Raw genomic sequence first — 18,215 nt, forward strand, 5'->3', positions numbered from 1 at the left:
TTCTGTGTCTTTCTAACTTTGCTAGATATTTCAGGGCTGTTCTTTTTCTGACTTCTTTCTAACTCTGACTGCCCCTCTTCCAAAAGAATGAGACCTGGCTGTTTCCAGCAGTGTGTTATATAGGGGTGTGGGAATGTTTATCTGGAGCAGTAAGGAGGGTGGGCTCCCAGAACAGCAGAGAAAGCTCTCTGATGATCATTTAGGCTTGAAATGAGAAGCAGAGCTTGGACTCGTGAGAATGATGAGGGTGAGAAAGCTTCAGGTTTTGCCTTTGCATTCAAATGATGGCCTATATAGAGTGTGATCTCTTTAAAGTGAAATGTAGGAGGGTAAATGTTTTGGGGAGGAAATGAGAATTCCTGTTTACTGGTCAAAACCATCAGCCTTTAAAAAGAAAGAATTTCTCACCTTGCCAAGATATATTCAGTCACTGACACAGTGTAGCCTTGGTCACTCAGCTCACTTGAATAGCTGCTACCATTTCCCTCCACTCTGCCTTGAACTAGTGGTGTGTGTTGGGAATTTTAATTTATGCACCATAGCTCACTGTGTGTTTGTGTGTGTATGTGTGTGTGTGTCCGTCCTTGGCAGGAGTCACCAACGGCTTTGGAAAGCACACAGAAAGTGGGTCTGATTCTGAATGTAGTTCTGGTCTTGGTGGTGGCCTGGCATTTGAAACTTGCAGGTAAGGACTTCAATCCCTAAATCCTCATCTTTTTGTCTCTTCTTGCCCCTTCCCTTCAGTCTCTGTACAATAACAGATTGATTTTCTGTTGTGGTTCTCTTTTTTGTTGTTGTTTTTTCTTTCTTTTCCCCTTGGCTCTTGTTTTTAGGGCCAAGAAGACTAACTTCATGGGTATATCCATGGTCCCAAAGACCTTGGTCCCTGTGGTTTCAGGCCACTCTTCTGGGGAGGGAAAGTGAAAAAGTGTGGTAGTAACAACTGATCAAGAGCCAAGTGGACAAAATAACATTTCAGTCAAGGGCCCAAATGGGGGACACATTCAAAACAGAAAGCTGCATCCTCTGGAAGGTGGCTTCTTCTTCTACAGGCTTCAGCTGCTGGCAGAAGGGTGATTTTGTTGTTAGAAAAGATGCTTACAAGGACTTTTGACCTGTCTTTCAAAGGTCTCAAGCTTCTCTGTTTTTCCATTAAACTTAAAGGAACCTTAGATATTATGTAGTTCTGGGACCCAGAGAAGTGAAATGATTTTCCCCAGGTTTACACAGGTAATAACTAGGTAATAAATAGCCAATTTGAGAGTCAGACCCAGACCTTTTGGTTCTAAATCCAGTGCCCAATGAAATTTTCTTTGATGGCAAGAGTTCTAACACTAGTTATTATTAAGGTCTTCAAAGTGTTTTCTAGCTCTGTGATTCTCTGGATCATTATTGACCATCTCCTGTGTAACTGTACTGTGTACTGACTGAACAAAGCACAAGGAGAAAAGGGAGCAGGGAAGAATATAAAATCGGGAAGGAAAAAGAGACTCCCACAATTGATCTCAGTGTTTCTCCCTTTGGCCACAGAATGGTACATAAATAACAAAATCCTGTGATCCTGACTTATGTTTGAGCCACTTCCCTTGTTTTGAATCTGGGTTCCCTTTGGTACTAATGACTGTACTGAGTTTCCTTCTACAGTGGAATTTCAGAGTTTATAGAGGTTCAGACTTGAAAAAAAAATTTTTTTTGCTAGCTGTAGTACATAAAAGGGCAGCTAGATGGCATAGTGGGTAGAGTGTGGGACCTGGAGTCAGGAAGCCTCTTCCTTTATGAGTTCAAATCTAGTTTCAGACACTTAATAGCTGCGTGACCCTGTGTAAGTCACTTCAACCTGTTTGCCTCATTTCCTTATCTGTAAAATTATCTGGAAAAGAAAATGGCAAACCACTCCAGTATCTTTGCCAAGAAAACCCCAAATAGGATAAAAATGACTGAACAACAATAGTACATAAAAAGAAAGCCTTTGAATGCACTTTAAAGTAATAGAAACCTAGACTTTGCAAAGAAACTTATTCTTCTGGTGTAGCCAAGTGAATTGAATTGGGAGTCATATTTTTAAACCGTGTGGGACAGATGGTTGTTAATCCCCATGGAAATTTCTAGGGTTAGAGACAGTTCTGTCATTTATTGCCTGTGTAACCTTGGGCAAGTTACTTCCCCTCTCTGGGCCTTAATTTCTTTTAAAAGAAGAGGCTTTGACTAATTTTAAAACTCCGATTCTATAGTCCTCTGACCAGACTGGCTGAGTACCATGAGAATCATCATCAGTAGCCTTGGTGATGAATTCTTTGACCCGAGCAACAAAAAACCCAAGGAACACAAAATGGCCCCTATCCCTATGGGGCCCTATTCTACTTTATATAGTGAGGATTAAAGTGGCATAAATGAGGCAGAGGATCCTAAATATCAAATTTTTAGATTATCTATAAATGTTAACTGTTTATATGCTAGGTATGAAGCTAATCTAAGGTCCACAAAGTAGATCATAACTCCTGGAAGAACTGAACTATCAAGCCTGTCATTCCAGCTATAATGAAACCCAAAGGCAAAAAAAGAAGTTACCAGCTAAATGTAGGGCTCAATCAACAAGTATATGTGCTAGGCATTATACCAGGTTCTGGGGAAACAGATACCAAAAGCAGACAGCCCCTACCCTAAAGGAGTTTACTTACTACTAAGAATGGCTCATAGGCTCTTCTTGGAGAGTTAATTAAAGCAATCATGGGAAGGTTGGTTTATTGTCTAAAGACTACAAGAGTTGTCATTTCTTGAGAATGTTGGTCATCTCATTGCATTGTCCACAAAAAAATTTGCAAAAAGGTCACCCTGTAAGTAATTACACCAAGTATAATTAAGTAACCAGCCAAATTAAGTCAACATATATAGTGTATTCCCAAAGGTTTTAAGCTCTAGTAGCTTAAAACTGCACTAAGACTTTAGAGATAACCTACATATGAATACTCTGATTTCAGTGCAAAGGTGGACAGGAGGAGCATGGTGAAAAATATATTCGAAAAAAAAAATTGTTCAGGAATAAAACAGCATCCAAAGATTTGTTGACAAAAATCTCATGCCTATGAGGAGAGAGAAGTAAGAGGCTCTGGACATACTGGACCCCAAATAACCTAAAAAAAAAAAGGAACAGGATCAATTAAACACCTGGCTGCTAATATGGAATCTCCATTTTCTGAATCTGTTATTTCTGAAATTAGACTACCAACTTTTTAGAGTAGAGATGAAAACTGGTACCAGACTAAAAGAAGGAATAAAAATAAGAAGGTATGACATGCAATTGAGACAAATCTAACCTGTCCTACTTAAACAGATACCAAGAAATGGGAAATGGATAAAAGAACAGACATTGACATAGAAGTTTAATTGTGTAAACAAATTGACACACTGGAGACCAAAAAAAGCTTTATAAATTACTTCAGCTAGCAAACACTAGATTCTCCTTGATAAGTGGAGAGAGATAGTAATCAATGATATCAGCCATTTATAAACCACTTATAAAATTTAGTAGAGGAGGGAGGACAGATTTTTATTAATAATATCAGCTCGTAGAAAAGAATTAGTAGAGGGGAAAACAAGTTTTCAAAATTTTTGGTAACAGAGACCAAACTAATTATGATCACTTTAAGGGCATTTAAGGATGAAACTGGAAGGGCAACAAACAGATGAAAACTAGGAAAGTCAATTTTAAACTCCCCTCCATTAGTAACAGTAGAGCTATCATGTTTGACCTCAACATTGCAGCTTTCATGTGCTGCATGAAGAAATAGAAATGGCACTAAAGAAAACAAAAATGGAAAGAGCAGATGTACATAGCTTTGTGGGGGGTTGGGAGGGATTGGACCTTACCGTTGTCAAAGTAAGGTGACTAGGAAAATGTTTTTTAAATTTAAATTTTTTCAGTTAAAATTTTTTTTCCACTCCACACCTCTATATTAAAAAAAAAAGAAATGAAACTCTCATACTTTAAGCAAAACAAATTCCTGTATTGATCATATCCAGAAATAAACACACACATACACATGTATCAATTTGTAGCATAACATGAGTCCATTATCTCAAGAGGTAGGTAACATCAGAGGTGCTCTGGAATCATGGTTTGACCAAGAAAAAAAAATACACACACACACACACACACACACACATATATAAAATTTTCGGGGCAATGAGGGTTAAGTGACTTGCTTGGGGTCACACAGCTAGTAAGTATCAAGTGTCTGAGTCTGGATTTGAACTCAGGTCCTCTTGAATCGAGGGCCAGTGCTTTATCCACTGCACCACCTAGCTGCTCCTGACCAAGAAAATATTAATGAACACCACCCTATCTCTTTATTTTCTGATCTTTGTAAATATTTTTATAAAAAACATCTATACACACATTGTAGTAATCTTTGAGAGACTTTTTCCACAAATGATATTCTATAGCAGACATTTTTACTGTCATACAAGATCTCATTGTGTTTGACAATAAAACATTTAATTTGATATAGCAAAATGCCTCCTACAAGACTCTCCTAACATGCATGTCTGGAAATTCAACAATATCAACAACAATTTCAACTTTGGTGACCATCTGATTATGACAAGAGGCACGTAAAACAGGGAGATATCTACTCAACAAAGGTTTTTACTACCCTTGTGGAGGATGTCCACTGAAGAATCCAAATACAAGAGGGATTCCCTAAAGATGGAGAGATCTTCTAGATGATCTTTTTGTGGATGATGTGCTACAGATTGTGTCAAGTCCTAAAACATTGTGGAGTGTATTAATTGAGATCCATAACCATTGTAAAAGTTTGTCCTAACTATTCATGGTAGAGCAACCAAGTGGATGAAGAATATCTATCATCCATCTTAGGTTACACTTAGATGGACAGCTTTTCATTAGTGTGGAAGGGCATTATAGGTATACATTTCACAAAAGTTTAAAAATCAATTATTTACATATACCTAATGCACTAGCTCAATCAGAAATCACTTCTATGACATTTGTTAAATGGGATTGGGAATCCTTGGTTTCACTTAATGAAATAACATATTGCTTAGAAATATTAACACTTGGATTAGAAAATACTATGGTTATGATAGGTCTTAAGCAAACCATACATGTCCTTTTACTGACTGACTGCATCTGCTGTGAGGTAGACCTACTTCTTGATTCCTGATGCCGGATATTCCACCTGCCCACAAGATACAGAGAAACAATTTTCTATTCTGGATAGAAATTAATGAGCAGTACAACTGGTTTGAAAATACAACAAACTTTGAGCCTCTTTTTACAAAAACCATGCAGATAAGTTGTACTTCCTATTCTTATTTTGTAACAAATGGGTGAACAATCTCAAATACTGAGAACCTAGATCACAACTGTTTTCAGTTTCTTAATTTAGACTCCTTGATGAACATCATGCAACTCATCTTCCTATCAAAGACCTCTCAAAAGTTCTGGGATGTCTGTGTTTACCTTCTTCAGCATCTGTTCTAAAAGATCTTACTTTATGGTTTTGATTTTAAGCCTCCTATGTCAGGCACCTCTCAGTGACAGTCATTTTCTAATGAATGAATGAAGCATTGATTTATTACTATATGCAAAGCACTGTTAAGCAGTCTCTGCTTTCTAGGAGCTCACATTCCAGTGGGGAAAAGACACATGGAGGTTTCAGCTGCAAGTCAGTTGGAAAGTCCTATAGTCCTTAGGGTGCAGCAGTAACACAGATGGTGTTGCCTCTTCTTTAATGTCATTTCATTATAAAATCATCAGTTGTTGATGTTGAACCATGTGAGGGTGCTAAAGACTGTGGTGATAAGAACTTTCTTTTGGGATCTTCAGGAAATGTAACTATAACACCTCCAGGAGCAGTTGCCAGGCTTCATCTCCAAAGGAATTTCTTTCTAGGATGATGACTTTGGGCACTGGACCATAAATACCCAGATGGCACTGCTACTCCCAAGGTTCTTGTGTTCAGGGTCTTAGTCTATTAGGGTTTGAGGGGAGATAGTGGATTCACTTGCCTGGCCCATCCAGCCTCCTGTGTCTCTCCCAGAGTGCCTTACTGCTTTAGCTATAGTTGCCTTCCCTGATGATGGCCATGAAGGTTGGGTTGGAAGCAGGACCAGTAGTCCTGTGGAAATGCTGCTACTCCCAGAGTTCTTTTGTCTTCATCTGCCTGGTGATGACAGGATAGTCAGCAGTCATGGCTGAGGTGACTTCACCTTGTTAGTCTTTTTTTTGTGTGTGTGTTGGGGTTAAGTGACTTGCCCAGGGTCACACAGCTAGTAAGTGTCAAGGGTCTGAGGTAGGATTTGAACTCAGGTCCTCCTGAATTTAGGGCCGGTGCTCTATCCACTGCACCACCTAGCTGCCCCTACCTTGTTAGTCTTTAAGCTATCTCTTCTCTTGCCATTCAGATTCCACTGCCCACAGGCTATTGATGAGATGTATGTTCTTCTTTTTCTATATTTCTCCAATTGCATTTTTTTTGTCCTTTAGTTTTATTCCTGAGTCAATTATTCTCACCTTTTCAAGTAGAGAATCTCTCCCTCCTCCCCCTTTATCTACATTAGCAATAGCTTGATTCTTGAAGTGCTCCAGTAAGGTTTTGAATGTTCTCCTTCCCTCAGAGTTTGCAGCTCAGTTTCTCATTTCTTCATGTTGGTAGCACTCTCAGACATGGTGAAGATTTGAGGCCTAACATGTTCCCTTCTGGCCTCCTCTCCCTGGCAAAAGTCTAGAAAAGAAAAGAAAAAGCAACAGGCTGAAGAATGCACACTTGTTGAAACACAAGGGTTTGAGGATTTTTTTGGGGGGAGAGGGGAGTTCCTTTCTTGGTAGCACAGTGTGCCATGCTGCGCCTTGAAGGGAAGCCACAAGCATACGTTACACAGGAAAACTACTTACTGAGGAACTTAGAGTTAAAGAAATGCAGAGAGGTCCTTCCCGCCCCCCCCCCAAATATGTACTACTAGGGGAGCTATGCCGTTCCCAGAAGTTCTACAATACTAGGTTTTTATGTGAAATGGTTGGAACCCAGTTCACATTCTTTGTCTTCCTTTTGAAAATCTATTTAATATATTTTCCTTGCTCAGAGGACATAACATGTGAAATTTATAAGAATGGTTATTTCTTTATTGTGATAAATGTTTAAAATATGATAAGCCATTATATGTATATTTTATATACATTAAAATGTATATGTTAAATATATTAATATATGTAATATATATGTATGTAAAATACATGTGTGTATGTGTGTATATGTGTGTATGTGTTGGATAGACACTTGGAAAATGAGTTGGGTCCAGCATTGAAGAAGATTGCCTTTGACAAATCACAAAGTGTTTTTTGTTTGTTTGTTTTTGTGGGGCAATGAAGGTTAAGTGACTTGCCCAGGGTCCCACAACTAGTGAGGGTCAAGTGTCTGAGGCTGTATTTGAAGTCAGGTCCTCCTGACTCCAGGGCCAGTGCTCTATCCACTGTGCCACTTAGCTGCCCCAAAGTGTTTTTTAATGACTCTCAAGGTTCTCCCTGAAACCAAGGCCTATCTTTTTAATCCCAGCATTCTTTCAGTGATAAGATATGACTATGTGTCAGATTATACCAAAAATTGAAGAATCCAAGTTAAAGCACGTGGTGACCTATGAAGTGAGTACCAGTGAAGATATTTGCAAGAGAAGTGGCATAAAGGATTCCATTGAGGGATAACTGATTCATGTGTTCAGTTGGTATCCACAGAGTAGCAGAGGTTTGATGAGTGGATGACTTAGAGGACAAGATGGCTAAAAGTAACATAGGATGGGTCAGCAGGGATGGGTTGTGATCTTTGTTAATGGAGGGAATGTCCATACCAATGAGATCAGAAATCTCTCACAAGTTGTCTAACATAATGAAGGATGTGAAAGTGACAGCAGAGGGTTTTGGTGTTTAGAATGAATGTTTTGTGTGTTTTTCCAGATACCTTTAATTAATTTATTTATTTTGTGGGGGGTGGGGCAATGAGGGTTAAGTGACTTGCCCAAGGTCACACAGCTAGTAAGTGTCAAGTGTCTGGGGCCGGATTTGAACTCAGGTCCTCCTGAATCCAGAGCTGGTGCTCTATCCACTGTACCACCTAGTCTTTAAGCACTTCCACCTAGCTGCCCCGCCCCCCAGATTGTTTTTAGTGAGCTGTCATGTTACTTCACCTGGTTCCATCTGCAAGATGATTAGGGGGATGCAGTCTGATTATGGGACAGAATTTTTTTGGTACATGAAGCTAATTGGTCTTAATTTTAGAATAAACCCTGAATCCTAGTCCTTGAAGGATTCTGATTCATCATATTAGCTAACAATAGCACTCATGTAGCACTTTAAAATTTGCTTTACAAATTTCATCTCATTTGATCCCCACAATAATCCTGGGTAGGCAGATGCTATTGTCCTCATTCTACAGATTGAGATAGAAATTGGGGTAGAGATCAAGTGACTTGACCAGGGTCACACAACTAGTAAGTCTCTGGGGAAGAACGTGAACTCAGGGCTTCCTACCTCCAAATCCATCAATATATCCACTGCACCACTTGTCCACAATGTATTTATATTATTGCTTAAATATTATACTTTAGAATCATAGAGCAATTATGTCAAGAGCTGTAAGGAATCTTAGAAATTAGGTAGACCAAACTTCATTTTTAGGGATCAGACAACAGGCCCCAAAGTGGGAAATGATTTGCTGAAGTCATAAACTAAAGAAAAGTGGTGGGGACGGGATTTGATCTTCTCTTGACTCAAAGTGCAGCGTTCTTTTCATCATTCCACATTGCCTCTTTGTTAAGCATTCTCCAACCATTCTGGATAAATTGGAATTTTTATTTAGCATTTCCCCAAGAAACCTATAGGTATGTTGTTGATGTGCTTTTTTTTAGCTTTAAAAAATATACAATCTTTCCTATACTTATTAAAGCAGAATATCTCTAACTTCTTTTTGATATCAGAAAATTCAACCTATGTTTTTATTTTGCATACATCATTTAATAGCAGTAGTTTTGGTTAGTCAGCAAGAACAATGAGATTCTAGAAAGGGAAACTAGAGTAGGCTGTGGAAACATCCTCCCTTTTTCATTTGCTTGGGAAGGGTTTTGCATGTGTCTTGAAGCCTAGAGACTGAGGAATGAACAAAATTACTTCCTGAGCTCCTTTCCAGGTCCAGAGCTTCTTGTTATAGATTCTCATGGATTTTAGGCATATCAACCCTCCAGCAGTTTTCTTGCAGCATAGAAGATTGAAGTACATTAAGGAATGAAAGTGTTTATAACCCTTCACTGTCAGAGGCATGAAACACCTTAACTGTTGGTTTGTCATGGTTCTGTTTGCTCTTTGCTCTTGTCTACACAGTGGTCTGACTCCTCCGAAGCGAAGCCGTGGGAAACCAGCTCTTTCTCGAGTTCCTTTTCTGGAAGGTGTAAATGGAGACTCAGACTACAGCAGCTCAGGTGAGACCCATGGTTTAGGCCAGAGCTGAGGAGTCAGCTTCTGTGGTAGTGGGCTTTTTTGAGGGCCCAGTCACTGGATGTACCTTGGGAAATCAGCCACCTTTATTCTTCTTCCACTTCGGAGACAAGTACCTTTAGCCCAGCTCCTTTCGGTACAACCAGCTCTTCATGATTTGGAAAAGAGGGTAGAGCATGTATAATTCTGTGTCACTATCTCCAAATTAAATTTTGGCCAATGCTTTGATCCTTCTTTAGGATCAAAGGTTTGATCCTTCCTTTTTTTTTTTTTTGGTAGGCAATGGGGGTTAAGTGACTTGTCCAGGGTCACACAGCTAGTAAGTGTCAAGTGTCTGAGGCTGGATTTGAACTCAGGTACTCCTGAATTCAGGGCCGGTGCTTTAACCACTGTGCCATCTAGCTGCCCCCCTTCCTTGTTCTTTTTGAACTGCTAAGTGGTAGGTTTCTTACATTGGCATGGTAGAGCTCTTCAGAGAAGGAAAGCCAAAATGCTGAGGGTTTTGGAAGGAACTGATGTTAGCTTGGAGAAAGACAAACTTAGGCAGGGATATAATTGTAGTGTTCAAATATTTGATGGGTTATCACATGAAGGATTAGATTATTCTGCTTGTCCCAAAGGACAGAATTAGATCAAGAAGTAGACACTAGGGAAGGCAGATTTTAGCTTGACATAGGAAGCACTTCCTAACACTTAATGATTCCTAAAATGACTGAAGAGCCATTGGGAGGTAGTTCCTTAACACGAAGAGCTGTCACTTTAGGGAAAGGTTGCATTCATTGATCTCTAAGGTTCTTTCTACTCCATCAGTCTCTTTGATTCTGTTCAAAACTTTTTTTTTGTTTGTTTGTTTTTTGCGGGGCAATGGGGGTTAAGTGACTTGCCCAGGGTCACACAGTAGTAAGTGTCAAGTGTCTGAGGGCCGGACCCGAACTCAGGTACTCCTTGAATCCAGGGCCGGTGCTTTATCCACTGCGCACCTAGCCGCCCCCTGTTAAAACTTTTAAGCAGATTCCTTTAAGAAGAGATAAAAAAGAGGGCAGCTAGGTGGCGCAGTGGATAAAGCACTGGGCCTTGGATTCAGGAGGGCCTATGTCAAATCCAGCCTTGGACACTTGACACTTAACTAGCTGTGTGACCCTGGGCAAGTCACTTAACCTCATTGCCCTGCAAAAAAAAAGAAGAAGAAGAAGAAGAATTTTAAAAAAATGGCTGGGTTTGCATGGTCGTCCTTAACCTAAGATGGAAGTTCAGTTGGCCAAGAAGTGAGAAACAGAATCAGCAATGGTCTAAAAAATGATCTTCCTCTCTGGAATTTTGCTCCATTTTCCTGATCGAATATGAGCCTCCACTACTTACAGAAATAGGAAATGGAGAAAGAGCCTGTCCTTACCACATGTGATACTGCATTGGTTGTAAACAAAATGGAGTTACTAACCTTCCTCTGCTTTCTTTGGGGTTTCTATTCCAACAACCTGATGCCAATATATGTGGATAGGATATGCAAATAATGTATGTCGAGAGCTGGTAGTAAACTTGAAGGTTCTCCCTGTCCTGGACACAAAGACCAACCTCTGGCTTGCTCTCCTGGCCCTACCCTGCAGCAGCAGCCACCTGAGCTATAGGTTTGACTCCCTGAGGAGATGGGCAGGGTGTTTTCATACCAAGAGCCCTTTTGCAAGGCAGTTTGGTGCCTCCTACACAGACTTCTATCTCCTGGTAACACCCAGCTACTGCTGTGAACACTTTGCAGATAAAGAGGTGCTGAACCACTGTGCTGTTGAGAGTCTAGACTGCGATCATGGAGTGGGGGGAATAGGGAGGTTGCTTAGCTTTTTCAGTAAGCCTTTCCTTTTCCCTGCAGTGGTGAAACAAATTCTTCCTGGCCAGTGCATGCACCTTTGTGGTGGTTTACTGAGTTGGGCTGGCTCTCAGATTTTAAAGGAATTTCTTGAAATAAAAAGCTTCAGAGGAGGGCAGAAATCTGACTTGGAAATTCCCAGGCTCCATAGGCCACCACTGGGGGTAGGGGTGGGGTGTTCAGTGCAGAATCTGAGTGTCATTTTGAGTCAGCTGTCTCTGCCCCTTCTCTTCCCCCACCCCCCAGGCAGAAGCCTCCTGATGCCTTTGGAAGAAAACACAGACCTGGAGCCCCTGGAGCTGGTATGGGCCAAGTGCCGAGGCTATCCTTCGTACCCTGCCTTGGTGAGTCCCTGCCCCAGGCTCTTTCTGTCATTGGGGGTTTTATCTCATAAAAACACCTGTGACTTGGGGCTTTGGTCACCAAAGACAGCTTCCACCCCAGTCTGGAGTGCCTCAGACCATTAAAGTGTCCATCACGGGACACGTATGAAATGAGCTCAGAGGCTTTTGTGTTTCAGTGTTTGGGCATTTCCTCCAGCAGGGATTCTGTGCTCTTCTTGCTAAACATGATAACCTCTTTCGTGTTCTCCACTATTCAAAGCTCCTCCACATCACTTGTTCTTAGCTGCACTAGCAGTACTGGGAATTAAGTAGGGCAGATGAAAAAACAGATGTGTTTTCAGAGAAATGAAGTGATCTCCTCTGAATGCCCCAAAACAAGAGAGTGGTCAAGGCAGGATCAAAACCTCTGATTCCAGTGCTTAGCATAGTGCCTGGCACATAGTAGGCACTTAACAAACATTGGTATCTAATGCAGATCCCTCTGGCAACAGAGCCAAGTGAGGAATAAGAAATTGAGAGTATTTTTGCCAGGTACAGAATCATCACTTTGCATCTGTTGTAATTACTGTGACTACTAGGGGATCCCTGGTTAGAGGGAAGGGAGGTATGAGTAGGGCTGAACAGAGCTTAGAGCCTGTGATGAATAAAATTAAATCTGTGGTTGCCTAATTAGAAGCTTAGCACAGTCTTTGGGCATTAAGCATTTATTAAAGAGTAAAGAGAACACATGAAGTTCAGAAAGATAGGAAACCTGTCTACCCTGGCTGCTTCTTCTGCCACCACGAGCTTGTTCCCAAACAAAAGAGGCGGATCCTGAGTCTCCTTGAGCAGAAGCCCTCTGCTGGGCAGGAAGAGGGGAAGTCCACACACACACACAGCTCCAAGCTGATTGGCTGGTAGCATTCAAGTCCATTGATTGACATGACTTGAAGGCAGTTCATGAATTGTGAAGTAACTTCTGGATGCTGGGACCCATGCTCTCTAATGATAGTTTCACAAGCCAAAGACCTTCTTTATAATTAGGCTTCCAACTTGTGACATTTGAAAAATGAGCTTGAAGGCTAGTGACTTCATGGAAGATGAAAAAGGGCCACATGCTAGGAATAACAGATTTTCTCTCTTTGCTTATGTACTTGGGGCACATTTTTGAGCTACTTTTGCAAGTTCTCTGAGTTCCATCAAAATAACTCGTTTTAGTGTGTAAACCAAAGGGTGCAGAGCACACCTCCTTAATGAGGACAAAAGATGTAAGGACATTGGATTTAAACCTGTAATCTTAATTATGTCCTGTCGCCTGGGGTCTCAGCTGATTGCTCTGCAGTCTGGGAAGCATAGCTTGGAATGAACATCCAGCTGGGCTCATGTCCAATTCTCCTAAGAGTAATTATTGCCAGTCTCCTCCTGGAGGAAGCTTTACTTATTTTCAAGTCTATATCTTAAGAGGAATTTAGAGAAAGTGGCAAAGATCTAGAGGTGAGTGAGGAGCACTTTTTTTGTTGTTGTTTTTCTGTAGGGCAATGAATGTTAAGTGACTTGCCCAGGATCACACAGCTACTAAGACTCAAGTGTCTGAGGCTGGATTTGAACTCAGTCCTCCTGAATCCAGGGCAGGTGCTTTATCCACTGCACCACCTGGCTGCCCCAAGGAGCACTTTTGAGAAAAGATTAGTCTCTGGAGCTTTTCTCAGTCAGGTTCTTCCAAGTTCCTGTGGGCTTTGTTATCCAGAGAATAAAGGCCAGCTGTTGTCCATCTCTGGAGGTAGCTGAACAATGAGTGAGGAGGAGGCAGTCATAGCAGCAGCAGCAACATTGGTGGGCCGAGTGGAACAACTTGAGAGGAAGAGACTAGGAGGTCTGGTTCTGTCACTAAGTAGCTGTGTGACAAGCCTATCACCTCACATCAGCTGTCTGAGTCTCTATTTGCTCATTTGTTAAGTGGGGAGCTACTTCAGGATAGATAAACTTAAAATTAAAAAAACCCCAACAAAACAACAGATTAGAAAGAGCCTTGAGTTTGGAAAGACTCCAAACAAACCTAAGGGATTGTTGTTATGAAGATGCTAGGGTTAGGACCAATGTAACAATGAGCTATTAAAGTTATATTAATGGGGAGGCAGGGAGGGAGGATAAGATGTCTATACATTTATTAAGTGTCTCCTCTGTACAAGGCATTGGGATACAAAAACAAAACCAAACAAAAAACCAGTCCCTGCCCTGAGGAGGACCTTACGTTATGTTGGGGGGATTTCCAGAGACTCATTTCTTTGTATTAACTCTGTTCTTAATAATCTCCTTTGTGTTAGCGCTCTGATACTCCACCTTATAACTGGACCTTCTGTGTGAGCAAAGGAAAGTCCTTTTTTGGAGCCCCAGATGTCTTCTGTTCTGGCCAAGATGATTGAGGTTAAAGCAATTGAGACCCTTAATAGGGGAGACTGTGACACACTGATGTAGGTGACTACTATATGTCTATTAAATACATTTCTCATGGTAGTGTGACCTCAAATGCAGAATTAACCCATCATCACCTGGGACATGGCCACTTATCTTGAGTCTAAGATGCCTCAGCTGGTGGGGAGAGATAAGGAGGGGTGCATCTGAAATGAATTGTGATAGTTTAAAAGGAAAAAAGGACAGAAAAAGAGACTGGTCCTGACTCTCTTTCCCCAAATGAATATGAGAAATGAAGAGGACAATTTGTTCACCTCACGTCATCATTCTCATTCAGTTATGAGCCCCCACATTAAGTAACTTCGCCAAAATGTCCCTTTGTACTGTATGGAATACTTCTCAGGGAGCAGGTTCATGCCTAGGGAGCTCAAGGAGGTTTAGAATGATGAGCACTCTAAAAGGAAATTTGTTCAGAATTCCCTTTCCAGGGCAGTGAGGAACAAGGCAGATCAAGTCCCTAAGGCCTCTGTAAGGGTAGTTGTAGGCAGAGGTTAAAACTCTTTGAAGGCAGGCAGCTAGGTGACGCAGTGGATAAAGCACCAGCCCTGGATTCAGGAGGACCTGAGTTCAAATCCAGCCTCAGACACTTGACTCTTAGTAGCTGTGTGACCCCGGGCAAGTGACTTAACCCTCATTGCCCCACCAAACCAAAACAACAAAAACTCTTTGAAGGACAGCTTTGGAGTTGAGCAACTAAGAGCTTCATCCCTTGTATGAGAAGATTTGCTGGTTCCATTTCTCTTCTTATTGGGGTAGCATTTGTTCCTTATTTCTTTCTAGATTATTGATCCCAAGATGCCCCGTGAGGGCCTTCTGCACAACGGTGTGCCTATTCCTGTCCCACCACTGGATGTGCTAAAGCTGGGGGAGCAGAAGCAAGTGGAGGCTGGAGAGAAACTCTTCCTTGTCCTTTTCTTTGACAACAAGCGGACCTGGTGAGTGGGCACTCTTAGTTTTCTGTCTCTCCCTTCTTGAGTAGAATTTCCCTGCATCTTTTCCCTTGATACTTGATTTCCGAAGAGGTGAGATTGGTCAGCTATTTATATGCCTTAGACATTTTGAATTTAGAGTCTGGGGTGCTTCTCATGGGGTGCCGCTTATAGGCTTGAATGACCTTTTCTCTTAGCTTTTGGAAACTGGCCTAATAGTAATGAGTTGGGCAGTCCGCCTCTGTCCTATCCATCCATATTGCCTTAGTGACCAGAAGAGCAGGAGAGAGGCTATGAACTGATCGTGTATGAGCAACTTAGAGCTTTTTGTGCCAGCTGAACATGCCATTTCCTGTCCTTGTGACACTCTGAGTGCTTTTGTTGCTTCAGATACCCGATTCCTGCAGCCCTGTGGAGCCTGCTTGCTGGGGCCAAACCCTAGGGACAACTGTGCTTGTCAGAATTATGGGTAGATGGGCCTGGCTAGATTGGTCTCCAGTACTGGGCACCAGCAACTGTTCAAGGAGATCGAATCCCCTAAAGGTCTTGGGAACAAGCTGGGTTCAACTGTCTCCAAACCTACACCACTAGACACATATCACTCATTCCTCTGGCCACTTTTTTGTTTGTTTGTTCATTTTTAATTCTGTTTTGGAAACTCTTCTGAAACACCCTTCAGGGTTTGTTTTCATTTCATCTCAGTCAAGGTTCTGCCTCTTACCATACCCCATTCTTTTGCTCTTTCACTCTGGCTTTGTGGGGCTTAACCTCTGTCCTACTTTTCTGGGATTGGTTCTCTAGACTAAAAATTATATGAGGAGTATGAAGGAAGAAAACTGAGAGACCAAGCATTGATGGCCCTGGGAGCATTAGTAAAGATAATGATAAAGTAAAGATAGAATAAAGATAATAATCATAGTAATAGATAACTCTCTCTCTTTTTTTTGGCAGGGCATTGAGGGTTAAGTGACTTGCTTAGGGTCACACAGCTAGTAAGTATCAAGTGTCTGAGGTCAGATTTGAACTCAACTCCTCCTGAGTCCAAGGCCAGTGCTTTATCCACTGCGCCACCTAGCTGCCCCAAGATAACTCTTTAAAAAAGTGATGCCCAGGTGGGCAGCTAGGTAGCACAGTGAATAGAGCACTGGCCCTGGATTCAGGAGGACCTCAGTTCAAATTCAGCCTCAGACACTTGGCACTTACTAGCTGTGTGACCCTGGGCAAGTCACTTAACCCTCATTGCCCCTCCCCCCCCCAAAAAAAACTGATGCCCTTCCCAATTAAAAAGGGCTTGGAGGGAATATCTATCAAGGTACCTATTTGTGGCCTGGGCCTCCTGGTAAGCAGGGCTGGTCTTATGTTTGGGTTGCAGGCAATGGCTTCCTCGGGACAAAGTCCTCCCCCTAGGAGTAGAAGACACCGTGGACAAATTGAAGATGCTAGAGGGCCGCAAGACCAGCATTCGCAAGTCTGTTCAAGTGGCCTATGACCGTGCCATGATCCACTTGAGCCGAGTTCGGGGCCACCATCCTTTTGTTACCTCTGGCTACCTGTAAGGGTGTGGGATGTGGCCTGCCTGCCTTTGCCTCTGATCCTGGAGTGGGGAACCCTGCCCTCCCCACTGTGGGACAAATGGCAGACGGCTTCTCCCTGGTGCTGTGGAGGATAAGGGGCTGGAGCTTGAAGAATCCATGGGGACGTGTCCTGTTGTGGAGAACAGCATGACTCCCAAGCTCAGCCCTATCATGTGCCAAAAATTCCTAGCTGAGCTCCTCCAGAGGATGTTTTACTGAGGGCCAGCTAGAGGCAGGGACAGAAGCTGGGATGGAGGCCCTGCTGTGGAGACAAACCTGCTATGGAGGATGGCTCCTGGGCTCTATTCCCACGGGGCTACTTCTACCACCACCCCACTACACCTCGAGTTGGACAAGGATCTGACCTTGATCCCAGAGGTGCTGTAGATACACTAGGGTCCTGTGGAGAATCTTCCTGAACTCCTCTTGTGCATCCCCTCTCTGCTGATCACTCACTATCACTTGTTCTGTACAATTTCCCTTCTTTCCCCTCTTTCTTCTCTCACTCGCTTACTCTCTTGTGCCAAAATGATAGAAATTCTCACCAAACTAAATTGTTTGTTAAGTCCCAGTTTCCTTATAGACCTGGCTGCTATAAAGGGCAGGGTAACCAGGTGTGGCCCTGTCAAGGACACCAGGACAGAAGCTAGCAAAAATCCCAACATCTACCCCCTGGGAAACAGAATCAGAAAACAGACATATTGCCTAGGGGTTAGGCCTCACTATTATTTTGGCCCCTAAGAGTGCAGGTGTCTTAGCATCCTGTGGGCTTTTTTGCTGGGGTAGCTGAGGCACAGACATGGCTGCAGAATTAGACTTCTCCACTTTCTAATTTTATGGCTGAAGAACAGCATGATGGGGAACAACACTTCCCTCCTCAGACACTGGATGTCATTCAAGTTTAAGTTTCTTGGTGTCCTCTGGCTGTGTCTGTCCTGCTACTCTTCCCTCTTCCCCAGTCACCTCTTTCCTCTCTTTTCATCAACTTTGCCCTCCATTGTGGATAGGGTCCCTGCTTGCTGGGCCCTCAAGTTGTGCCAGCAGTACCTCTTGTCCCTCTCCTGCTCTTCACAGCCTTGCTCCTCCCTGTTACTCCTGCAACAGAATCCTCAGGTGGAGGGGAAGATAAAACCCTGCAAAAAGCCTTTCCTTTCAGGGTCTCCCTCACCTCCCCAACCCCTAAAAAACTGTGAACTGGGAATGTCAACCAGAAGCGTTGATAACTGTTCTCTTCTGCCCCCAACCCCTGGTCGTTTCCCCCCTACACTCTAGCACCAAAGTCACAGGGCCTGGTTGCAGACCACCAAGCACTGCGTTGCTTTTTAACCTGTTGTTCTTTTTAATTGTTTTAAATTTTTCATAGGGGACTTTTGGATGAAATGAAATCCTGGGGGGAGATCACTGCCATTTCTACTCAGTCGACTTTTTAAAAGGGAAGAAAACAAACAAAATACCCACCCACCACTACTTATACATTTGGGACATGAGCCAGAGTTTAAGGGTAAACCAACAGAGCAGGTCTGTACCATTGAAAGGATGACTGGGGTTTGGGTT

General features: G+C 42.4%; 1 protein-coding gene across 3 annotated transcripts in view; it reads left to right on the forward strand.

Annotated features, from left to right (window-relative positions):
* The window catches only part of BRPF3 (bromodomain and PHD finger containing 3), a 36,425-nt gene extending 18,492 nt beyond the window's left edge, over nt 1–17,933 (forward strand). For all 3 annotated transcript variants that reach the window (XM_044002079.1, XM_044002077.1, XM_044002078.1), the window contains 5 exons: nt 592–685; nt 9,389–9,486; nt 11,610–11,707; nt 14,939–15,093; nt 16,460–17,933. In XM_044002079.1, coding sequence (XP_043858014.1) covers nt 592–685; nt 9,389–9,486; nt 11,610–11,707; nt 14,939–15,093; nt 16,460–16,643 — 629 coding nt within the window. In that variant the 3' untranslated portion in view covers nt 16,644–17,933. The remainder of the gene's footprint in view (nt 1–591; nt 686–9,388; nt 9,487–11,609; nt 11,708–14,938; nt 15,094–16,459) is intronic.
* Nucleotides 17,934–18,215: the final 282 nt, after the last annotated feature.

The sequence above is a fragment of the Dromiciops gliroides genome, chromosome 4, assembly GCF_019393635.1.
Source record: "Dromiciops gliroides isolate mDroGli1 chromosome 4, mDroGli1.pri, whole genome shotgun sequence".
NCBI classification, from domain to species: domain Eukaryota; kingdom Metazoa; phylum Chordata; class Mammalia; order Microbiotheria; family Microbiotheriidae; genus Dromiciops; species Dromiciops gliroides.